Consider the following 25,000-nt stretch of genomic DNA (forward strand, 5'->3'; position numbering starts at 1 on the left):
AATGTTGGCAAAAATGTTTGAACATTTGAGACTAGAGTGTTACTGTGAGTAACATAGTTTTTTCGTTTAATTATTAAGCTGTGATATTATCAAACATAAAGATAAAAACATATCAGGCAGTTGACCTTTCCCAAAATGGGGGGGGGGGGGGTTATCAAAAGCAGAGCCATGGAACCCCCTGTTCAGGTTACATGTCAAGTTCTACATGGACAGGTTCCGTCAGTGATGTCAGGGTGCCATATTTACCAGTTACGATACAAATGAATTATTATGCTTTAATATTCAGTTGGATTTATCTCTCTTTCTTTTTATTTTTGTTTCTTTTAAATACAATTCTCAGCACTTAATTTGGTACTTTTTATGGCTACAGTGAAATTGGCTACAGAAATGGCTACAGTGATTACAGTAAAAAGAAATATACATAAATACTACTATATGTGTGATAAGACACATGGGGAACGACGTCTCACAAACATGCAATACACTTATAATGTACACAACACGTACAAGTGACTGTTAGAATGCCCGACTTGCGGTTGGAGTTAGTACAGGCCTTGATAGAGTGCAACCAAAAAGGTGTATTTATTCTGATTGTTCACCAACAATACAAAAAGTACATGAACACATAGGAAGCTCTCCACCCAAATGCCATGGTGGTGTCCAGCTCTCATCCTACCACCAACTGAGTGTGTTTGTGGCTGGCAGCTTTTTATACTCAGGTGGAGACAATTAGTTTGGACTCAACCATGTCAAGGGGTAGATTACCGGATAATACACATACATAAATACAGATAACATGAACTCTCATAACATCTATTAAAACTCCATGAACTACACCAATAATGATTCTCATACTACAACATTTACACAATATCCTTAGCAACTCCAAATAAATACACATTACAACCCCCCCCCCCTCTAAAATACTATAAAGTGCCAACATCAGTAACAGAGGACCTCTCTGTTACAGTGACAATCCACATTTATTGCTGAGTATGTGAAACATGTGATGTAAAACCATAATTGCAGGTTGTCCTTTATTTTTCATGCCTTTTTTTTATTGTTTTATTTCTCAATTTTATTATTTCTATTGTTTATTCCTCATTAAATGCATTTTAATGTCTTTTTATTCCTTGTGTAAAGCACTTTTAATTGCCTGTGTGTGTGTGTATCTGTTTGCTGTGCTGTGCTGTGCTGTGCTGTGCTGTGCTGTGCTGTGCTGTGCTGTGCTGTGCTGTGCTGTGTATACAGTATCACTCATCTCAGCCTGATTAAAAGGTTGTCCACACCAAGCACTATAACTATAATTTAGAATTGAGCACCCACGGGCAAAAACATAAATCGGCCGTGGCAATCAATTGGTAGCAGTGGTGGAAAAAGTAGTTCACATTTTTTACTTAAATAAAAGTATCAATAATACTGCAATGTAGAAATACTCTGTTACAAGTAAAAGTCCGGAATTCAAAAGTAAAAGTACAAAAGTATTGGTATCAAAATACTTAAAGCACAAAATTAAAAGTACTCATAATGCAGAATGTCGCATTTCACAAGTTCAAAATGTATACAAATCTTTTGAAAATAGCAGATCGCGATGCGATAAAAAAAATACTGAAGAAAGTAAAAATACCTCAAAATTGTACTTAAGTACAGTACTTGAGTAAATGTACTTTACTTTACACCACTGATTTGTAGCCTGGCATTGGCAGTGGGGTCACAAGTTCCTCGTGGAGGAACTTGTGAGTGAATCCCGTGTGATCAGTCTGCCAATGCCAGGCTCATTTTGGGCCACGGACAGAGAAGAGTGGAGGCTGTGAAGGGTTAACAACAGCTACAAGGAGGAGTTTCTCAGTGAGGCAGATCTAGTGAAATGAAAGTAAAACGGTGAAAGTATTAGCCTGACACTCAGCCAGGCTATGAAAGTATTGTTTGGTGGCAGCATACGCTCACTACGAAACCTTCTTTCAACACGACTTTTGCCTAAACTACTGAGAACTTAAAGACAGGTGAGTACTGCAGAGAATAATATATTATTCATTAACAGAGAATAACAGTTACATGTATCCAGACATGATTTCTCCTTACTTCATTATTCATATTCAATTCACCAGTCCGGTCTTTGGTAAATATGACCGGTTTCATAGTAGTAGGCCTATATCTTTGTCAACATTATAGTAATCCAGATCAGATTCATATTAAGCTGTGAGAAGTATCATTCAAAAATTACATTTCTTTCACTTTTATTCTCAGTGTGTAGAAATGGCATCTGCCAGCGGTGTCCTGTCTGAAGAGCAGTTACTGTGTTCTATCTGTCTGGATGTGTTCAGTGATCCAATCAGCACTCCATGTGGACACAACTACTGCAACACCTGCATCACACATTACTGGGACACTAAGGATGTGTGTCACTGTCCTCTATGTAACAAAACCTTCAATAAGAGACCAGAATTCTCTGTTAATAAAGTGCTCTCTGAGATGGCTGACCAGTTCAGGAAGCCAAAGCAGCTGAAAACTTCCAGTGCAAACCAAGAACCTGCTCAACCAGATCAAGTCTCCTGTGACGTCTGTACTGAGACAAAGCTCAAGGCTCTGAAGTCCTGCCTGGTGTGTATGATCTCGTACTGTCAGACTCACTTGGAGCCTCATCACAGAGTCACAGTGTTAAAACGACACAAGCTAATCGACCCTGTAAAGAACCTGGAAGACATTATGTGTAAGAAACATGACAGACCTCTGGAGCTGTTTTGTACAACTGACCAATTGTGTGTTTGTCAGTTCTGCACAGAGGTGGACCACAAGTTACATCAAACTGTATCTCTGAAGCAGGCATATGAAGGAAAGAAGTTTGAGCTGGGAAAGACAGAGGCTGAAGTTCAACAGATGATCCAGGAGAGACAACTGAAGATTGAGGAAGTTAAACACTCAGTGGAATTCAGCAAGAAAGATGCAGACAGAGAGATAGCAGGCAGTATGCAGCTCTTCACTGCTCTGATCAGCTGTATTGAGAGAAGCCAGGCTGAGCTCATTGATGTGATTGAAGAGAAGCAGAAAACAACAGAGAAACAGGCTGAAGGCGTCATTAAAGATCTGCAACAGGAAATCACTGAGTTAAAGAAGAGAAGATCTGAGCTGAAGCAGCTCTTACACACTGAAGACCACCTCCACCTCCTCCACAACTTCTCATCCATCAACACAGAGTGGAGACCCACCAATGACTGGACAAAGGTCAATGTCCATCCGTCTTCACATGTGGGGACTGTGAGGACAGCTGTGGCTCAGCTGGAGAAGACACTCAGTCAAGAGATGGAGAAGAAGCTGCATGATGACCTGCAGAGCATCCAGCAATATGCAGTGAATGTAACTCTTGACCCTGACACAGCACATTGCTTACTCATCTTGTCTGAGGATGGAAAACAAGTGAATTGTGGAGATGTACATAAAAATCTCCCAAACAACACAAAAAGATTCTCCGGAAGTCTCAATGTCCTAGGAAAGCAAAGCTTCTCCTCAGGAAGGTTTTACTATGAGGTCCAGGTTAAAGGGAAGACTGACTGGGATTTAGGAGTGGCCAGAGAGTCCATCAACAGGAAGGGACAAATCTCACTGAGCCCCATTAATGGTTTCTGGACTATATGGTTTAGGAATGGAAATGAGTACAAGGCTCTTGCTGGCCCTCGTGTCCTCCTCCCTGTAAAAGAGAAGGTCCAGAAAGTGGGAGTGTTTGTGGATTATGAGGAGGGCCTGGTCTCCTTTTATGATGTGGAGGGCAGAGTTCATCTCTATTCTTTCACTGGCTGCACCTTCACTGAGAAACTCTATCCATTCTTCAGTCCATGTAACAGTCGTGCTCCTTTGACAATCTCTCCTGTCAATCACACAGATTAGACTAATCTTCAGCTTTACATGAAAACGTTAGTTTTCATTTAAGAAATACATAGTATGTATATGGAAGGGTTAATTTACAGGTTTATTTTCAGTCAACTGTTTAGCTATTGTTTAGCTATTGTTGGTCTATTGAAACACAAGAACTTATCTTTACATGTCTGAAGTTAGGGTTGGTTAAATTGTCTACATTTCTTTCTATGTGCAAGTACTTGATTGTATATTTTATTGTATGGCTTTCAACTTAACTCAAGACTTTGTTCATTAGTGTGCAGGAATAATATATATCAGAAATATGATCAGTCTTGTACTTTAATATTACTAAAGAACAGTTAATTTCAAATAGAAAAGCAATGATTCTGCATTGATTATGTTACGTTATTATCTCCACCAGGCCGGCTGGCTTTGAAAATCAAGCATATAACCTCTGTGTCTCTCTCCAGTCCATCCAGTCTCTCAGTTACTCAGTTACATGTCACACACTTTATGGCTATGTTACTCTCTCCTCAACATAGCAGCTTTCAAAATGTACTAATTTAAGAGCAAAAAGTGCTTGGTTGCCAGGACTACATGCAGGAAGACCAGGGGCGGATCCTAGATCCATGGGCCCCTGGGCCTGAGACTGCCTCAGGACCCCAACCAATGAATTATCACAGAAATGACCCTAGCAACCTATCAATAGTCCATTTGATAAGACAAAAAAGAAAGGAACTGAAAGACTAGAAAAGACTGGGAAGTAGGAACCGAAATTTCGACCATTCAGTCGAAAGTGCTTTCATCATTATTTTAACAGTCCAATAAATCATGTTTGCATTAGTTTGATGTACCTGGCACTTTTTCATAATTTATCCTGCCCTTATTTTTCATATTAAACTATTGACTGTTAGCATTGTTTTAATTAGCAGTGTATATCGAAATAAAAATTAAAGTGGTGATTTATCTCAGGCCTAAAAAGGTTGCACAACCCTGTTCTAGACTAGAGTATACAGGTCTAGGGGCCGTGGGCAACCAGAAAGGACAGCAAAAGTAAATGTTTTGCCATTTTGTGAGAAGAGGCATTTCTTTATGCTTTTGGGACCCTGTGCATATGTGCATAAAATTTTACAGGGCCTGACCATGTTGAATGAGCCTTCGGGGGGCCCTTATTGCTCTGGGCCACACAAGTAGTTGCCTATATTTTAGCTGTTCATGAAATATATCTCTATAATGTGGGATGTTTTAGGTTCAGCTTCTAAAATTCCGGGTCAGTTGGCCAAATTTTCTAGAGGACCCACCTGACCTTAATATATATATGTGTTTGTATGTTCAAGTCTTATCTGAACATGCATGTTTTGAGAGAAACCTTTCAAACATGTCAATAAATGTGTGAATGTGAAATGTGTAAGTTCAAATCCTTTTCACTGAATCTGTGATGTACTGGATCAGTAGGATTAAAGTTTTGTTTTCAAGGTTGAGTTCAAACCCCTACCCCACTCGTACGCAGTTTATTTTTTAACATCCTCTCCTAAATTATTGAAATTACAACATATGTAATGCAAGGCACTCGTAAATGAAAGATGTGTTTATTTCAATCCCCTCCCCCCAAAGAAAAAACAACAAAAAAGTAAAAAAAGAAAAGAAAAGCTAATACTCATGAAACGGATGTAAAGACATAGAAGTAACATATTGTAGCGTTTTTACAGTGTGAATTTAATGTTCATATTGTCACATTTGAATCGTCACAGCTGAGATGAATAGATGTTTGAGGGTCATAGGTTTTAAAGGTGGACAAAACCCTAGGCTGATTTCGTAGTTTTATTTTTCTAGTTCAGGTTAAAAACTACAGCAATTTAAAACATGGCGGCTTTGATTAGCTGCAGCTGCATTGCCAAAGCCTGGCATGTTTTAATTTGCTGTAGTTTTTACCTGAACTGGAAAACAAATTAGGGTTTCATGCCCTTTTAAGGTAATATATTACCATGTTCGGCTAGTTCTTCATACAGACCCCTAAAACCTGTCAAATATCATACATGGACTATAAAGCACTAAGAAAAATAGCTTACATGTAACCAGCAAAGAGCAAGCTAACCAGCAACAAGCTCATCATGGCAACACATCAGAAAGAGCGCGTAAGAAAAAATATATCACACTTATAACATTTCATAACCATTGATTTTTAACCTTCTGATACAAAATACAACATACTGTAATACTGTGCAAGACAAGAAAAAAAGTGATACAATTATATAATAATCATATTTTACAAGACACAAGACCCTTCAATGTAGCTGAAGTGCATTTGTTTTAGCTTTCATAATTGGCATGAGCTTACCTCAGTTAAGCCTGATTTATACTTGTACTGTCGTACGCAAATAGCAGATCTACAAGTTCACAACGCATCATGTAAAACATTACTCTCACGATGTTTGGCATTAATATGCAGTCATAGTGGATTCCCCACTAAACAGAAGGGGAAAAAAAGTAGACTCCTAAACGTTCATAAAAAATAAAATAAAAAAAGGTTATAACTCGTCTTTCACACAAATGACAAAAATATAATATCTGCTATAGACAAAACACAAATTTAGACTACGATTGAAACAAACCAAATACTTTTTTAAACACCATACAAAATGACCACAAATAAAAAAAACTGAAAGCAAATGAATAGCATCTGATGAAATCCTCATAAATCTGCTCCAGATGCACTGACAAAAAACATTATGAACCAATCATTGTACAACATAATAGAGCAAAACTTCAATTGACACTCAGCATTTTGCAGTGTACAGTGATAGTTGCTGTGAGACTGTAATGTATAATATAAATGATAAGCAACACTTGGCTCTCATTCTCCAGTTCAACCATGTTGTTCGAGCTTCATGTCCATGGCTGTTTTAAAGAATGGGTAATACACTGAATGCACACACTCGCACACACACACACACACCTTTGACTGCATTACTGGAGCCACACGTACTGCATTTGTAATACTGTATATTATGTACGGTACAATACTGTAGATAAATCTAAGTCACATCATTGACATCTTTGTTTTTCCCTCAAAAGGTTCGCTGGTGGACTTGGTTGAATTTGTTGATTTAGTTCATTTTTCTCATCCATATGAATTTCTCCTTTCCATACTGTACATTTAGCTAATCCAAATGAATTTCTGCTTTCCATATTGTACATATCCCTCAAAAAGAAAGAACATGGATTTTCACTTTCCATGTCCTAATCATGTCTTATCAAACCCCTCCCATAGACCCCAGTGTTAGAAGTCCATCTGATGATCCAGGAGCCCCTTTGTAAACATGACTCCATTATGATCAAACGTCAATAGGGTTTTTAAGGCCAGGCAGAGTTTGGAGGGAAATAAGTGTATTTTGTTTTAGTGCAGGGTCTGTCAAAGTATGGATTGAGGCCCAGAGGTTGGTCGTAGAAGAAAACAATGCGCCCCCTTTGCATTTAGAATGCTGGGTTGTCAAGTTGGTGTAAAGAGTAGTGCTGTGGGGGAAGGCTTTGGTCCATTCAGAGAAGAATCCCGGTCTTAAGAGCGATTCTCTCGGTGCGAAAGTGAGGATCTGTGACAGAAAAGAATGAGTGAATGAATGAATATCGTCTCTGTCAGCTGGAAAAGTCCAAAATTGTTACTTTTCAAGATTCAAATTAAGAAATAGGAGATCTACAAGCTTGTAGTTCTGCGTTCTGTATGATCAAGTAGAGCCATAAGTTACGAAAAAAACTATTCTGACCATACAGTCTTGTTGGTTCCCACAAGGTCAGACTATCAGATGTTTCCATAACACAATTATTGTGTTTATAGATGTATTGTGTGATGTTGATGATTTGTATGTACTCTATGTCTGGAATAAAGTTTGAATTGAATTGAATATAACAATGTGGCAGAGAGATACAGTAAATTGATGCTTTAGCAAGGCTATATCATTGCTGTTGGGCAGAAACCTTTTCATATTTAATCTTTTTTATTTATTTTTTTGTTTTCACTGCATGTGATCGATTAATAGTTCTGGACATACAAGGCTTCCGCCGGACAGCGACCTGCTTGCGTACGTCTTTGTTAATGTGTACAAACCTCAGAGATCTACGGCTGTCTTTCTCCATGTTATTCTCGGGTCCTTCACTCTCATATGACGCCAGATGCAGCTCTGCATGAAGGAGAGAAAGTAGAAAAGACTGAGCATCATGTGTTTCATTCAAGCGTGAATGCATTTTGCACCAGCAGATTTTCACAAACCACGACCATATTGTTTTCATTGCCAACTCAATGCGTGCTTATCATAGATGTATTGCGAATGAGTGCTGACCATCTTCATTGAAGATGGGCGAGGTGACCAGATGTTGGAGGATCCGACGGTCTCTCTCGAAGGGACATATCACTTGCCGCCATACCAGGAACTCGCTCACCTGCTTAGCCAGGTCCCACAGTTTCTGAAAAAAGCCAACAATAACAAACAAAAAACATGTTCATTAAAAGTTCAACGTGCACCAGACCAGTCACAGAACTTGGCAGCATGGTCTACAGTACAGGGTCTCTGGGTAATTTGACCACTTCTTCATGTCTCCCAGCGGTCTATACTAGGCTCCCCCTCCTTTTTTTTTTTTTACCTCTACACACCAAAAATAATTGATCTACTAGCTCACAACGCAAAGCGCTTGGCATTAAATAGGAGTTATGAGCAGTACATGGTGCTTAGTCCATCTAAATGTTTTTTTGCCAAAAAAGATCAACTGAAAGCAGCAGACAGCCATTCTCCACTCTGCCACTAGAGGTCACTAAGGCCAATGGCGTCAAGCACTGCTTGAGAACAAGGCTCCACGTTTTTCTTTTCAGCTGGTATTGCATGTAATCAACATCGTTTTGTATGTGTGCGTTGATGAACATGTAAAGCTGCATTCCAGGACTTGATGAATAAAAAGTTATGTTAACCCAATTTGTATTGCAGAGTTCCAATCTGTATTGCAGAGTTCTTGTACATCTACAGTGATTGGAGGTGGTCTCCCTACTCAGTAGGATACATACTGTTTGACAAGTAGTACGGCCTGAAGCTCATAACCCCAATATCTCCACTAGGCAAGTGGGGATTCTCTCTTGCTTGAGCGGTAGATGTTTGGTTCCCTTGAACCCTGTGTGTTACCTTTCTCCGTCAGGAGGGGACATAAAACTGATTATAACTTAATATCACTAATTGACACTACATCCACAGATTTGACAGTGGAACATCCCATTAAAACCCCCCTGTATACTTAGTCAACTTGGCCTGGGTGGCTCTGTATTAGGACCGCTCTTTTCTTTTCCTTTACATCAAATCTCTTCGCTGAGAAACAAGCTATCAGCGCAATACGTTGTGGCATGTTGTGAGCTTGTAGATCTGCTTGACGTGGTTAAGTTCAGACTGACCTCAAAGTTGATGTGTCCGTTGGTCAGCCTGCTGGCACAGCCCTCGTTGAGGAAGTAGATGTCCTTTATGAGGAGACTGAAGAAAGGAATCACAATCTAGAGGACAGATTGACAGCAAGTTAGAGGTGGGATAAAATTGGCCTATTTTGGGCATGTCATTATAGTAAACAATATTTATTTTCGGGAAAAAATGCAGAAAATAGCAATTCTACAAGATCGCAACGTGACACGATGCAACACTTTGTGAGCTTGTAGATGGGATATTTTCTGTTATTTTAAAGCCATTTTGCAACAGGGAAGCAAGAGCCAGAGGCTATGGCTATTTGGGGGTCCTTGGCATGGAAAAGTTTGGGAACCAATACTCCATCGCACAAGGGCGTCGCTTTGGCAGAAAGAGCATTGGTAGCTTGTAGATCTGTCATACTACCAAGTATGAGAAATGTGACGTGGCCTTTGTATGCTCTCTCACCCTTTCCTGACTGCTATGTGCCGTCTCCGACCTCTGCGTGGCGCCACGGAGCGATGTGCGATAGTTACTGAAGTTACTGGATGGGTCCATCTGGTGCTGAAGAATGAGAACAGATAAAGAGGCTCTCGTCACATGATGTCACACTATCAAAAATACATACAAATGCACAAAGATACTATCACAAATAATAGTATGTGATGTGAATGTGGAAAAAGCGTTGAAATAATCTAAATCAAATTATAAGTTTACAGAAACAATACAACGAAATAAAAAAACTAAAAAACTGGAACCAATCTCTGAACACATTTCCCAGGTCCATTAGGATTCATCTCTATCATTTTGGACCCATGAAGACTTCTAACAACTGTATCTTATCATTTTGGACCCATGAAGACTTCTACTAACAGCTGTATCTTATTTCCCTAACAACCCAGAAAAGGGTCACGTGATAGGGACGTGACGAATCAGGTAAGGCCATGTCGTGACTAATAAGAGCCTGGCAGGAAGTGAGTGGGTGTCTGCATCATCGTTTTCAAAAGAGGTCCGTTATACTTTATTTTCACAACAAAACATGGTCAGCAGTGTTTTGGAATGTCTACATTTTAGGGTTTAAAAACACCAGAGTAGTTTGGAGTATTTCTCACCTCTAGAATTGCAAATTTGTCTGTATTGACCTTATTCCAAGTCTTCTTCAGGCGAGCCACAGGACTCATATTCATCCCAGCTGTGAGAGAGAAAGAGAGGAGAAAATCAAGAGAGTGACAGAAAAATAATTAACGTTAGAAATAATATGTTTAAGTAGGCGTACTAGTATATAAACACAATAGACTACACCTACATAACCACTGCATATTGTGTGCATTAGTCATACAGTATACAGCATTTATATTCACGGAGGGCATATTAAAATACTAACTGATGATGGCCATGAGGGAGTTAAAGTTGCCAATATTGAAACATTCTTGGGCGACGTCAATGAAGAACTCGATAGCTCGGGCTCTGTGTTTCTTCTTCACTGGCTGTAAATGAGAAGAGAACAGAACAGGAAGACGATGAGGTTCAAATTGAACAAGATGAAGCAGCAGAGACAAACTAGCGGTGCAACAGTTAATCATGGATCGATGGATTGGCTTGGTTGCTTTTATTGTTAACACAACATGTCTTTGTCAACATTTTATCAACTTTTTCTTGCAATATTTACAAGCTTTATTTGTATTCGTGACACAGACAGGCAGATAAAGCATATCTCACCATACAGATCTCAGTAGCCACAAGAAAACTGAGTCGGTTGAACCAGTTGATGTAAGCCTCCAGGTTACTGGTTTTACGTTTCCTGAAGAAACCCTGAGAGAGAGAGAGTTCTGTTATGAACTGATAACTAACTTGCAGTTACATTGTGACTTGACACACTTAGTTAGATCCAACGGTTTGATGTAATCTCATTTACTTTACTATAGATACAATCTCATTGTATAGTACATTATATAGCACATAATTGTATTAGGCTATATCGTGTAGTGCACAACTATTTGACAAATAAATAAATAAATAAAATAAATCAATAAACCTACACAGTACACACATATTTAGACACTGTTCACATTTTTCTTTTTTATATCTGCATTTGTGTCCTCTGCTGTGTACAAAGCACTTTGCAATTACGAACCCAGTGTTTTAAAAGCTCTTTTTATACGAGTTGACTTGCTGTGCGTTCAAAGAAATCCTTGTTAAAGGCTTACACAACACTGCCAGCCCACTCTCCACTGCACGTCACCCTCTCCCTGGCCGGATCATGACTCATTCAAACAGACCACTTTTCTGCACTCAATAGATCTTATCATGATACTTATGTAACACAAGGTGAGAGACCTGACTGAAGATTGCTGCACACACACTAACACAAAAAGAAAGAAAAAGTAATAAATAAAATAAAGATCCCTTCAGCAGGTACAGTCTAGGGATGGCCATGAAAAGTAGACTAATGGCATTGACAGTATAAAAGGTAAACACAATGGTGTCTACCGATCACCTATTGATGCCGGTTACCGTCCCTTAAAAATAACCATTAAAGCATACACCTTTTACCCACAGCCCAAATAAAAGGTTCTGTTATTTTTGTGGTGTATTACTGTGTCACATACAGTAACTAACTGATGGGACCAGAGGATCAGACAAACCTTGTAAAGCAGCGTCTCTCAACCTGTGGGCCAGATATTGCATGCGGGCCCCCGAATTATTGGCAAAACACTAAGATTCGGATTGTGTTTAAAATGTCATATTTTCTTCTTAAAAACCTTGAAAAAAAATGTTTTCATTGTGATACCAATGCATTTAATTTACTACGTTAGTTCCACTGACTCGAGCCAGAACACAATCGATTGATTAATCAATCAATAAAATATACAAATGCACGCGGCCCACCCATCTGAGCACTTAACACAGCAGCCGAAACACTGCCGTGTTACGTGGTCAGATAGGTGGGCCGCGAACGCTTTCAACATTTTCAAGTGGGCCCTGATCCAGAAAAGGTTGAGAAGAACCACTGTTGTTAAAGTGATTAAAATAACCCCTGGTGATGCAGCCTGTTACCTAGGCAGAAATATTGCATCTCCATGTTCCATGAAAAGAGTCAAAACATGTAATAAATAAATTCATCCAAAAACTGTAAATTTACTCATGACCCAAAATGTGTCGTTCCACTATGTTTAGGATACACTGAAGTAAAAACGGACTAGGTACTATACCTTGTGATTTTCCAAAGGATCCTTCATGGAGAACGTCTGGATGAACTCCTCAGGGCCGATGAAACTCAGTCTGTCCTGCATGGAGAGAAGACATTTGAACACTCTTTAACACACTAAAACCGGGAAAGCATCTGTGTCATTATAGATTTTAGCTATATATATTTGGCTATTCAAAAATAGCAGATATACAAGCTCATAGCGCACTTTGTGGCACGCTATGAGCTTGTAGATCTGCTATTTTTGAAAAATTGGGAACATTTGTGCAAATCTTTGAATATATATATACACATTTTAAACATTGTTAACTCAAATCCTTGCTTCTGGGGGTCTCAGGAACAAAATATTTTTGAGATGGGGGTCGGCGGCTAAATACATTTAATTTTGGGGGTCCTTGACATGAAATAGTTTGAGAACCTCTGATAATATAGCTACATACAAGTTTTTCAGAAAATGGGTTTAGAGTTAAATTAACACTTAGGATTTTACTGTGCAGCAGTCATAACAAACCAGTAACTATGGAAACTATGATACTTAACCACATAACCGAAAATAGCCGAATTACACATTCATAATTAAAATACATGATCAGAATGATTAAAGAAGTAAGGCAAGGGCCTGCTAATTTCCAAGGGCATCCATAAAAGGTTTAAAAATGTTCAAACAAATCTGAAAGCTCTAAAGCAATGACAGCGTCCGGGAATCAGGAAAAGGATTCAAGACTGTTATTTACGATTCTCTTCCAAGAGCAGGAGTGGAGAGAGGAATTTCTTAAGCTTGGTTTTAAAGCAATTTTAGTCTCATAGAACATGAGTTGACCAGAGTCCCCCTATGCTCTATACAAGCTAATGTTGTCTGCTAATGTTTTCCCTCTACACCAGTGGTTCCCTAACTGGGGGTCAGGATCCCCAGGGGGGGGTCCCCAAATTATTTTGGGGGTCCACAGATGATTAGCTTAATGTGCAACATTGATTATTCACTCAACAGTAAACAAACCAACATACAGTATAAGTGTGCAGGATATCTGCACATTTCTAAAGTTACAATTCAATTACTTTTAAGGCCTTTTTAATACTGAATTGGCCAAATTGTCAAATATGGTACGTAAAAGAGAGGCAAATATTGTGAAAATAGCCAATCTAAAAGCTCGAGCTTGTAGTTCAGCTATTTTCACAATATTTATCTGTGGAACCGAGTCAAACTAAATGTAATGCCTACAATTCCAAGTGCTTCTCATGGTGGGGGGTCCCCAGTTCAAATATGATTATGTTGGGGTGTCGTGGCCTGAAAAGTTTGAGAACCCTTGCTCTACACTGTCTGTGATGGGACAGAGGTATTCAAACCTCCCATCCTCAGTGCCCAAAACAATTTCCTACAAACTTCTTTACTGTTAACACCACTCCACGCTATCTTATCATTTCTGGCAAGCTAGGTTAATGAGGGTTAATTCGTTTTAACTACACGGAATCCTTCCCACTCCTTACCAGTTCGATGTGTGTGAGCTGCTGGGCGAGGATGAAGGGCTCGTCGCACACGCTCAGTACGTCGCTGCGCTGACCCGAGGACTGTTTGCTCTTCAGAGAGGCGGGTCTTTCCATCGCCACGGCGTTGAGCGCCGCCACGGCCTCCTCGTACTGTCCCAGAGCCGACAGGCGCTTGATCAACCTCTGGGTCATCTGCTGCATGGCTCGCCACGAGTACTGGACCAATTCAATACACACACAGCAAACCAAACGGTATAAGGCAGGGGTCTTCAACAGGGGGTCCGGGACCCCTAGGGGGTTCTCAGAGTTACAATGGGGGGGGGGGCACCAAATCTTTGTGTGATAGTATATATGCATTAGCCACTTGAACCCTTGCATCCATATTCTGAGGAGAACTTTAGCCATAAATAGCAGATCTACAAGCTCAGCGCGAGGTGTTGTGAGATTGTAGATCTGCTATTTTCGACAAGGAGGTTTGGTGTAGAGCAGCTTTAGTGCAGAGTGAAAGGTCAGGTTTACTAAATATTGACGGTTTTAGTGGTTACATTTCTGAAAATGCACATTAACATGAATCCAACACTGATGACAGTGCTGTCAAACAAGTCTATGAAGCTATGAAAAAGTGTAATCTGCCACACAATTCCATACAATATGTAGTGGGGGTCCCGGCTTCATCTCTCTCTCTCAAGGCAGTGGTTCTCAACCTGTGGGTCAGGGCCCACTGGTGGGCCGTGAGGATGTTGTAAGTGGGCCCCAAAATAATTGCCAAATAACACTAAGATTTGAATGATAATATAACATCAATACATTGCTGTTACGCACTAACCTCATCTGCTCGGGCCACGTGGTGAGTCATGTCCTTGAGGCAGCGCATCATCCTCTCGTCTCTGAAGTCGTAGGGGAAGGTCTCCGTCCATTCCGTCAACAGCTGGACCAGCTTGGGGGCAACGTCTCGGACGCGAATCTGACAGCGTTGGTGGAATTACGTTAGTGTTTACGCAAGGAGCCCGAGGACATCTGGATATAGAGCAGGTAGTACGCTTCCTCTGAGCGTCTCTTTAGCGGTGGGTGCTGCTTAGCTACAAAAACATCCACTTGAAAATAAACCACCAAAGTGGTGACTTTGGCTGAGGCCGAAACGTGTTAGCCTGAATAGAAGAAAGTGCACTTGAGCCTATGTCTTGATTTTTTCTTTTTTGGAGTGCCGCTGTTTCCACTTCTTTTCAATAAGGAGCCTGAGGATGTGTGTGTGTTCATGTAGTGTTCTTTTGAGCATTGTGAGGACCATGAATATTAGGGTTGGGCAAATAACCAAAAATAATGAAGTGAATAATAAAAAATAAATAAATGTTTTATTCCCTTATATTTCAACGAATCGACACGAAAGCCACATAACCTAAATTATGAGGGTATATATATATATAAACCCTCATAATCGAGGCAAAAGTTTAAAAAAAAAAGTTATATTGAAGTCATACTGTATTACCCAGCCAAAATAAATATTGTCACATTAAGTTATTTGCATTCAGTCGTGTCAGTCTGTGTCTCTCTCTACAAGGCTAATCAGTGTGTCATATTTCTTATGAACGCTGCCAGCAGGCCAAGGAACACAAATTATTCATCAATTAGTCACTATAGTTATTAAATAATCGGTTTAGCGAATTCCAGTGATTATGTCATGCATTATTGGATTACTGTACATCTTCCTCTACTTCTCTCCGTGTGTTATACCTACTTTGTCCAGCAGGGGGTCTCCAGAGCGCTGCTGCTCCACACATAGGTGACAGACCCGGGTCATGAGCTCATAGGGGTGCAGGAAGAGGCGAGAGCTCAGTAAGAAGGTGAACACATATGACCTCTGGTGGACAGGAAGCAAAACAAACAGGGATGAGATCAGAAAATATGCAAAGAATTTAGCAACTTCAAGGCTAAGTACACAAAGGACAATGAAAAAATCTCTAGCGATCTATCTCCCTCACACACCCTTCCAGTAATACAGCAATATAAAGATCACTAAAGGGGAAAGGGGGGGGACGGGGGGACAGGTACTGTACCGCTAAAATATTTGTACATTTACCAAGGCAATATATTAGAGTTCTTATGGGGCCCTCCATAAGTTATCATCAACGTTAACTTGGCAAGGTAGGCTACATGGCTGCCTACATTGTTGGTGTGTGAATCTGAACATGAGAATTAGGTGAATATCAAACATACATTGAGTGAATGTGAATGGCTGAATTATTTGAGCTCAATCTCACAAACTGCGTATGCCTGTTGGAATAATTGATCAGTAAAGTCTTTGCAAAACATAAGATCTACCTGCAAAGTAAAATCCTCAGTGTTAATTTAACCAGACAGCTCGATTGACAGATTGATCAACTGATAGATTATGGTTTCTCACGTCAGGGTAGTAGTCGACCGTCGGAACCAAGTGCTGGATCAGCGCCTCGAGCGACCCGGACACCAAGCTGTTGTCATGGTAGCACATCTCGCCGTAGCTGGCGGTGATGCCGTTGCCATACAGGTGTTCTTTGGCGAGGGCGGCGTTGCTGCGATGGGTCTCAGTGCTGGTGCTGCTGCAGCTGCTGCTGTTACGGTAGAGGTGGTCACTGCTACCGCTACCGTGGGTGTTACGGTAAGAGCGCCCGCTGCTACAGGAACTGGCGGCACGACGGGGGCTGCTGTGGTGGGTCTGTTGGGGTATGGCGTAGGGGTTCTCTGTGATGTTGTTGTTGTTGTTGTACATACGGTCCTTGGACATGGTCACGGCGACACTGCCATTCCGGTAGGGGCTGCTGTGAGGCTGTGGGATGTCGTACGGGTTTTCTGTGGCGGGGCAGTAGGCGTTGTCGTAGAGGTTTTCCCGGCTGGGACTGGCAGCCGCGTTACAGTACGGACTGTGAGGCTGAGAGTTGTTGTTGTTGCTGCTGCTGTAGGCACCGCAGGGGCCAAACTTGCCGGCGTAGGGAGTGGTAGGAGGCATGGTGACCTGGAGAATGAGAAGAGAAACGTGTCATTAAAGCACTTTCAACCTGGCGTCGCTATTATGTCTTTATGGGCAAAGATTTAAAAACATATATTCAAAGTTTTTCAAAAAGTGCGAAACTAGCAAATCTTTAAGCTCACAACGTGTTGCATCTTGTGAGCTTGTATCCAGCAGACATTTGTGTTCCAAGTGGACCAATTTAGGACTGTCTGCCACAGCTATCTTATTTATACACACACACACACACACACACACACACACACACACACACACACACACACACACACACACACACACACACACACACACACACACACACACACACACACACACACACACACACACACACACACACACACACACACACACACACACACACACACACACACACACACACACACACACACACACACACACACACACACACACACCTGTACTCTTGAATTCCTGCCCACTGCTGTCCTTCTAATTCTATTAAAAGGTAATAATTAAATAAATAATAATAATAATAAATCAACACACGGCTCACAAACACAGTCGAAACCACTCTCTGTACATATTTCTTTATATAATTTATGTACAGTATTTGAATAAATAAATACCCCCTTTGATAAACCTGTTCAGGAGGCTACCTGTGACCAAGTATACAAATGTTGTTTACTTGGTCACACGTAGCCTCCTCTCCTGTGACGCAGGCTTTAATCAAATATGGGTGTTTCCATTTTCGTTAATATGATTACTTTTGACACACATTAAAATGACTGGGAAACACCTCAAAATACCCTATTCAATCAAAGAAAATGTTACAAAAATGTTGCAATATTATTTAACAACCCTAAAGGCACCTTACAGTGATACTGAACCATATACTATTCTCATGATCATATTCTTACAGTATCTCATCTCAAACAAATAAACTACACTAGACTTTGTAATTAAAAAAAAAAAAAATCCATGGTCAGCATGGTTTTGTTTTTGTTTTTCAATCCCTGAAAGGTTTACAATTGGGACATTTGAGTTACTACATCCCACAGTGAGTTACTACCTCCCACAGTACTGAAATGTTGTAATTTCTAGGTGGAACTGTGTTTGTAAGGCCACGATGAGAAGCTTTGGGATGACTAAATGGCAGTTTGAGTTTGATGTTTAAAGCAAGGAATTTATGCTCCTTTTGTTTGTAAACTTTGAACAATTACAGTCTTTGCATGCAAGTTTGATGTGGCAAGTAAAAATGTAGGAAAAGATAGTCATGCATCATGGTTTAGTTCAAATGTTGCACCAAAGACAAACATTGTTGCATGTGCCTATAGTAGATTTCTCTCCTTTCAATAGTTTTGAAAACATGGGAGCATATAACTTTCAAACATGAATATCAATGTCCCCATAAAACCTTTGCATGCATCATGTTTGACTCAAACTGTGTGCGTGTGCCTCCTTCAATCCGTTGTTCCTGTTGTTTGTGGAACCCAAAACAAGGCCGTCCCACTCAGACAGGTCTGCACAGTCTCCCATAAAAAGACTAAACTCAATCTGTTTGGCTCCAGTGCTGAAGACATCCAAGAATTCCAACTTTAATCTATTCAACTTCAGCCAGATTGAGACCGAAATCCCATAATGTGGTTTTAAATGGTAGCTGGCTGTGTTGAGGCCTGTTAGAACAGAAGCATATGGGGGATGTCTTTAACAATAGAGGTATTATCCAGCCTGTCACGGTATTAACGACCACACAAAGACCCCAGGAAGAGACCAGACCAGATCAGACCAGATCACAAACTCACTCACTCAGCTTCACCGTCATGATATCCATGTGTCCGGATTGACATAACCGAGTATGACAGTGGACATTTCAGTCATTCTAAAAACATAAATATCAAAAATTATTTTAAAATAAATATATATTGACGCGGAGAGGTGGAAAACGTGTATGCCCAAAAAACTTAACTTTTTGGGGAAATGGAAAAAATAACCTGTGTCCCAATGGATCCAATGTAGTTATTATTCAGTCACAAGCTCTTGTTATCTTTTCATTGGTTATGTAATATGTACTTATGTACTCAAATAGCAGATCTACATGCTCAAAATGCATCGCGATGCAATGTGCTCGTTTGTCAGCTTGTAGATGGCCAATTGTTGCTAATTTTGTGTGATACTACATTCTACGCTATCATATGACAAAGTACACAAATCTGACATTAATTTATGAAGAAGAAAACATAAAATGAAATAGGGAGATACAAGGTTTCTGCCCAACAGTGACAACGTGCTTTGTGCAGAGAGTTACAGTATTATAGCATATTATTATGCCATGCCATCTTGAAGTCACTGACAGCAGAATTAAAGGACTCTCTCACTGACCTGCTGGTGATCTTGTGGTTTGGTTTGAATAGGCCACAGTGTCTTATTTCTACACAAAGAGATGAAAGGAGTTTTCAGAACATAAACCCTAACCTTTCCTGCAATTACATTTATATTTACCCAGAGAAATGCTCTCACACAGTAAGCTTAGTATTTCAAGCCTAATGTCTAATGCATGATCTCTGCACTACAGTGTGCTGTCACACACACAATATGCACAGTCCTATGTGTCCAAGTACTTTTGACTGATTCATACTTAGCTGTGCGGGACACAGCAGCCATTTTCAGTGTGCGACACCCGAAACTAAGTATAATTCAAGCCTTTGATGTTATTTCTGCATTTTTTACAAAGCTGTTAGTGCAGCCTATTCCAAAGTGTAACTACCTGGATTTGAACCCTGGTCTCCTACAAGGTTAGCCAAATATCTACGAGGCTTCTGGGCTACAGTCAGGGCTACAAAAGTAAATTCCTGGTACTAGTGCGATCTCCATTCAGGGGGCATGGCCATTGGCCAACGTTAAGAATGTGTGGCAGTTCAGAGCGGGCCAGTTCCGGAGAAGCGCACATCTGACGACTTCACACTCTGCCTTTGGTCCTCAGCAATACACCTGCCAAGTACCAAGTTGTATGGGATCATCATGGTCATCCCCTATGTTCCCTCATACATTTTTTTCCCCATCCCAAATAGGCCATAATTTTAAAGCATACATCCCAGTCATTGTTTGTGACACAATACTTATTATTATTCCTTTCTTAAATTAACTTATTTCTATTCCTTTCTTAACTTATTTCGAATGCATTTGTTATTAGACAACCAGCGAGCAAGTGAATTGGGGCTGAAATCACGCACGAAACTGTCCTGATATGTAGTAGCGCGTTGTCCGTTCTAATGAGAGTGAGACTAGCCTGAACTAATGACATTAACTACAGCACGTATGCCATTACAGATGAAATTGTGCACCAGAGTGCATTAATAAAAATCCAATGTAAGAAGTGATGTATCTCATCTCACCATTTGCTCCGTATGCCAGCTGGATTTAGGCAAACTAATACAGAAACCGAAAGTTGAAGTGCTCCTCATTTCAAAATTTGTTTTGGATTTAGGCAAACTAAAATAGAAACTAAAAGTAACTAATATACACTACAGTAGATAGATCATACCAAATATCACAACCGTTGTTGCGTGAATCTGTGGGCATAATCACAGAGGGGTCAGCTTAGGTCCTACAGTATGTTTCCTCAGTATCAGAGCCAGCCTTTCGATGTCATGGTATTCAAAAGGCTGCCCCCAGCATCAGTATAATGACACGGAGCTCAAGCAGCGGCCTTGAGCTCCGTGACCATGAGGTGTGCCTAAGCGAGAGACCAAGCGTCATAGCGCCAAGCCGTGTGACGGCACCACCGTCAACTCAGTGTCATCCGAGTTGCATACCGATACGGTGAGCATAAGTTATAATCTATTTGGAAATTGCACGAGTTTCCACATGATGTATGAAAGGGTATACTCTGCGTTAACATGTGACTGCCCTAGGTTCCTGCCCAAGCAGCGAAATGACACCTATGGCATACAGTATAAGAGAACAACACAGTGTTGAGGGAAGAGACACGCTCCCCATGATCTGATGAGCAATTTGGGAGATATGCCAAGAACAGACAGACATACAGAGAGATTTGTGGAATTTATAGATGGATCATCATCTTCATCATCATCATGATATACCTCAATTTAACCAGGTAAAAGTCGCATGAACAACACCGTTACAATATAAACTCAAACAATACTGGACAAATACAACTATCACACTCTAATAACTGAGTGAACACAAAATCCAGTTAAAATGCAATAGACTCTTATTGAAAAAGAGGGCCACAACAAAGTGTTTATAATGACAAGATAGATTGTCAGTGTGAACAGAACACTGATTGTACACTAGCCTTTCACAACCGATAACAAAAAACCTAGATAGTTGTAAGGAAAAATTAGCAAGTAAAACACCACCAGGTAACCAGGTTGTATAACCTCACCCAGGCCACTGCCTTTGCCTGCCATGCAGAACACAGGCCATATCACAGCAGATAAAGAGCAATTAAAGTCACTTTTATGATCTGTTCAACTTTGTACCACAAACTTTCACCCTATGCACTTCTCATTCTAATGTGTCAGGTGGTGATGTACCGAAACTGACCCGCTGAACAAGAACAAAGTCTTATGCTGACATGTACAAAAGAGAATCCTGACTGAGTGTTACTTAAACATACAAATAAACAGTGTTTATACTGGTACCAACATTTATACTTCACAGTGGTTTGCAACACAAGGCATCATTTTGCTTTGTACATGACGACCAATATTGAGTCAAGTGTGACACACCTGAACTTGTGACACTCAAACTAAACTAACACTTGGTATTATTTTACTGTGTAAAGAAAGAGGAAGCACATCATTACACACCCATCTCTATGAGTGACCCAGTGTGCTGGTACAATATTAACCCAGAGACGTGAGATACAACACGTTCCTAAAGACATGTTATCTAATATCTATCTATCTCTCTCTTCTCTCTCAATTCAAATGGGCTTTAATGGCATGAGAAAACATACATTGCCATAGCAAAAGTGGAACAAAGCAATCAAAACAGCAATCAAAACAACATTACATTGGAACTTGGAGAAAACTATCTTACAAAACCGTAAAAATTGTGAATTTGCTGTCCGAAATGGTTATATATCCACATAGGAAAGGTTAGCTTGGGATAAACTTTTGAAACGAATGAGAGCAGTATTTCAATGTTTTGCATTCACTTTGTATAAAACCTCTCTCTCTCTCTCTTGTAAACCCCTGTGTGTGTGTGTGTGTGTGTGTGTGTGTGTGTGTGTGTGTGTGTGTGTGTGTGTGTGTGTGTGTGTGTGTGTGTGTGTGTGTGTCTCTCTCTCTATCGCTCTCCCTCTCTCAGCACATCATCAGACAGGCAACCATGAGCCATCATCACATTATTAAGGACAACAACAGACAGTATTGTATTCAATTCTGTCACACAGGTGCTACTTTGTCCATATCTAACCCCATTTCTCTCTTGCACGCACAGCACACACATTGGGTGGATCCTACAATTTAACTGTGTATTTTCTGTGAAGCACACAGTGTCACACACACACACACACACACACACACACACACACACACACACACACACACACACACACACACACACACACACACACAGTGTCTGACTCATGCCAGTAAAAGCAGTTTACCACCAAACCCACTCAGGCCACCATCACATGAGAACGCCAGTCTAATTATAAACACATGCTGCATGTAAACAATAACAAAAAACAAGGATGGAATCATGCGGGTGCATTCAGTTAATTCAGTTGAAGTGGATAATCAACGTCAGTCCTAATAGTTTAAGGTTTGGGAGAATCTAACATTTCTATTAAAAAAAAAGGAAAAATATAAAATATATAGAAATTAAACATTTTAAGAAACATTTTGCAACTCTGAGAGTGAACATATGTAACCAAATGGACCCGCACGGGTCCATTTGGTTACATGTGTTCACTCTCAGAGTTAAGATAACACTGAGGAATGGATTCAAAAATGTGAAGTATAACCGTGGTGGAAGAAGCCATTTCATAAACTTACCCTCCAGCGATGAACAAATGCAACCTGCTCCAAGTTGTTTTAAATCCACTATTTCAAATGAATGACTAATTATGATGTAACAATGTATCGCATGTATCCTTTGATCGCAGTGAAACACGGAGACATTAGAGCGCAGCAGCAGCAGAGCAGCGTGAAACAATGTATCCTATCCGAGAGAGAGACTGTCGCTGTCGTTTGAACTAATGACTTCCAGAGAGCCGGGAAAAGCAGCCAATCGGTTACCAGGGGGCGTGTCCGCCTCGGGCACCAATAACCAATCATGGGAGATATGGTGGAAAATCGAAATCTTTCACAGCTCTGATTGGGTCGTTCGCCCTTCCATCAAGTAGGGTTTTTTGTAGTTTTTTTCCCCCTTTCTTCCTTTCTTTCTTTTTTTTTCTCCCCCAACAATGTTTTTCTTTGGGGAGGTGAACGTGTAGGGTTTCTTCTCTTTCTGTTCATGATGAGGAGGGTGTGTAACTTACACCCCGTGACCTACAAATTACAGTATGCACTGCTATAAAACTTGTTTTTCACATGAAAAATATAAAGCAGTGATTCTCAACCCTTTTGTAATTGTTATTTATTTTTATTTGGACCCCCCAGTTTGATATGATTTGATATCTCTGGCTGCGACCCCAAATCTACAATGTAAAATCCTCACTGTTTATTTAACTCTCTGAGAGTGTACAAATGGAACCAAATGGATCCTTTACGGGTCCATTTGGTTCCATTTGTACACTCTCAAACTTACAGACCTGCAAGGGGTCTATTTGGAACCCTGGTGGTCCCCGGGCCCGACATTGAAAACCAGTGATAAAAAGTAGGCTAGGTCTCTGAAACGGGATCTTTTTTTATTTCATTAAATCTGCATGCACCAATGGTTTGAATAGATCCGTAGGCTATATGGGACTAAACAAGATAAATGGTCTGAGAGTAGCCTAAATCTTCTTGATAAAGATGCTGTTTGCCAACTAACTTTACCTTATCTTAATCATATTTTGATTATTATTTGATTAATTCCAGGGATACAGTCCAGATATTCCCTTTTAAAACAAACAATATTATACTTTGATCATTCATAGACAGATTAAATAGATAAACCGATAGATATATTGTAAAAAGCTTGTCAAGGTCACAGACCACAGGATTGATTGGCTGATTCATTGATTGATTGGCATATTTATTGACACAAATGCATAAACTCATATTTGTAATACAAATACGTATATCTATATACGAATCTGAATTCATGTGTACTTTACTGTCAGTAAACACCACTGTAACCGGAAAAGTAGGCACCAAAGAATGAGGCACCTTGATGTTAAATTGGCTATTTTTTTTCAAAATGTTAAAAAATAAGTATTTGGAAAAGGGTCTTAAACAAGGCAAAGTCATTGGAACATGCTTAGACAATTAGACAATGAGGCCTAATATTTCTACAATTGCTGCAAATTCCTACAAAACCTGTGGCTTCGCCTATGAATTAAATACCAAGGCCCTCATTGGAAACAAGTCCGCAAGGACTTTTATGAACGGACCTGTTAGACAAAGTATTTTAAATGTAACTGTGCTGTTTTACTTTTTTTTTTGCCTAATAAAATATTCAATCAATCAATCTAGCCAGTCATTGTGGTCGTAAACAAGAAGTTGAACGGGTAAATTTAAGTCTGATAATGATGAACGGTGCATGATTCAAATCATACTTTACATTACTTCAGACCATTTTCCAAACTCTTTATTTCTTTTATACATTTTGGAAAATATTGTGTGGTGCCCACTCTTCCTATGTGCCCACTCTTCCTACTGTAGGTGCCCACTCTTCCCGTATCCAGCATGTACTGTGTGATAAATATAGCGAGGTGGGCTCAGATTGTCCTCCCAAGAGAGGTATGCAGCTCAGCTCGTCAACCAGCACTCATACATACACCATTCAGTCTATCCATCCCAGAGTTATATAAACATCTACTTACATAAACATGGAGGTTGATTGACAATGCAAGCACAGCAGTTGTGGGCGGCATTGACTTTTTGAACG

The 25,000-nt window shown here is 40.1% G+C and overlaps 6 protein-coding genes across 8 annotated transcripts in view; 3 read left to right on the forward strand and 3 right to left on the reverse strand.

Moving 5' to 3' along the window:
- LOC308078114 (histone-arginine methyltransferase CARM1-like) overlaps positions 1-1,051 on the forward strand; it is a 32,104-nt gene extending 31,053 nt beyond the window's left edge. Inside the window, exon 15 of the mRNA XM_080419198.1 lies at positions 1-1,051. This exon is cut by the window's left edge and continues 147 nt beyond it. The gene's annotated coding sequence lies outside the window, so the exon portion shown is untranslated.
- The window catches only part of LOC308078111 (E3 ubiquitin-protein ligase TRIM39-like), a 19,384-nt gene extending 14,220 nt beyond the window's left edge, over positions 1-5,164 (forward strand). The window contains exon 3 of the transcript XR_013932495.1: positions 4,643-5,164. The gene's annotated coding sequence lies outside the window, so the exon portion shown is untranslated. The remainder of the gene's footprint in view (positions 1-4,642) is intronic.
- Positions 1-25,000, reverse strand: part of LOC308078585 (sorting nexin-18-like) — a 244,622-nt gene that overhangs the window by 124,997 nt on the left and 94,625 nt on the right. The gene's annotated exons all lie outside the window — the stretch shown is intronic.
- The window catches only part of palm2akap2 (PALM2 and AKAP2 fusion), a 352,841-nt gene that overhangs the window by 74,368 nt on the left and 253,473 nt on the right, over positions 1-25,000 (reverse strand). The window lies entirely within an intron of this gene.
- LOC308078112 (E3 ubiquitin-protein ligase TRIM39-like) lies at positions 1,885-4,585 on the forward strand. Of its 2 annotated transcripts, none has more exons than XM_080419196.1 (2): positions 1,885-2,003; positions 2,255-4,585. In XM_080419196.1, the coding sequence occupies exon 2, from the start codon at positions 2,257-2,259 to the stop codon at positions 3,880-3,882; it is 1,626 nt and encodes a 541-aa protein (XP_080275322.1). In that variant the 5' UTR covers positions 1,885-2,003; positions 2,255-2,256; the 3' UTR covers positions 3,883-4,585. The 2 variants fall into 2 exon arrangements, with proteins under 2 accessions (XP_080275322.1, XP_080275321.1); XM_080419195.1 differs by having other exon boundaries at positions 1,900-2,003; positions 2,248-4,585.
- The window catches only part of LOC308077951 (ras-GEF domain-containing family member 1B-B-like), a 19,369-nt gene continuing 40 nt past the window's right edge, over positions 5,672-25,000 (reverse strand). The window contains exons 1-14 of one of the 2 annotated variants that reach the window (XM_080418973.1): positions 24,936-25,000; positions 16,376-16,963; positions 15,710-15,832; positions 14,801-14,938; positions 13,975-14,190; positions 12,494-12,568; positions 11,001-11,093; positions 10,666-10,768; positions 10,394-10,473; positions 9,750-9,845; positions 9,281-9,376; positions 8,187-8,310; positions 7,955-8,027; positions 5,672-7,442 (exon numbers count right to left, since the gene is read on the reverse strand). The exon at positions 24,936-25,000 is cut by the window's right edge and continues 40 nt beyond it. In XM_080418973.1, coding sequence (XP_080275099.1) covers positions 7,409-7,442; positions 7,955-8,027; positions 8,187-8,310; positions 9,281-9,376; positions 9,750-9,845; positions 10,394-10,473; positions 10,666-10,768; positions 11,001-11,093; positions 12,494-12,568; positions 13,975-14,190; positions 14,801-14,938; positions 15,710-15,832; positions 16,376-16,963; positions 24,936-24,986 — 1,890 coding nt within the window. In that variant the 5' untranslated portion in view covers positions 24,987-25,000 and the 3' untranslated portion in view covers positions 5,672-7,408. Of the gene's footprint in view, positions 7,443-7,954; positions 8,028-8,186; positions 8,311-9,280; positions 9,377-9,749; positions 9,846-10,393; positions 10,474-10,665; positions 10,769-11,000; positions 11,094-12,493; positions 12,569-13,974; positions 14,191-14,800; positions 14,939-15,709; positions 15,833-16,375; positions 16,964-22,962; positions 23,118-24,935 lie in introns of those variants that run through there. The other variant, XM_080418974.1, reaches the window with a different exon arrangement.

Source organism: Gymnoscopelus braueri (genome assembly GCF_963280865.1).
Source record: "Gymnoscopelus braueri genome assembly, chromosome: 22".
NCBI lineage: Eukaryota > Metazoa > Chordata > Actinopteri > Myctophiformes > Myctophidae > Gymnoscopelus > Gymnoscopelus braueri.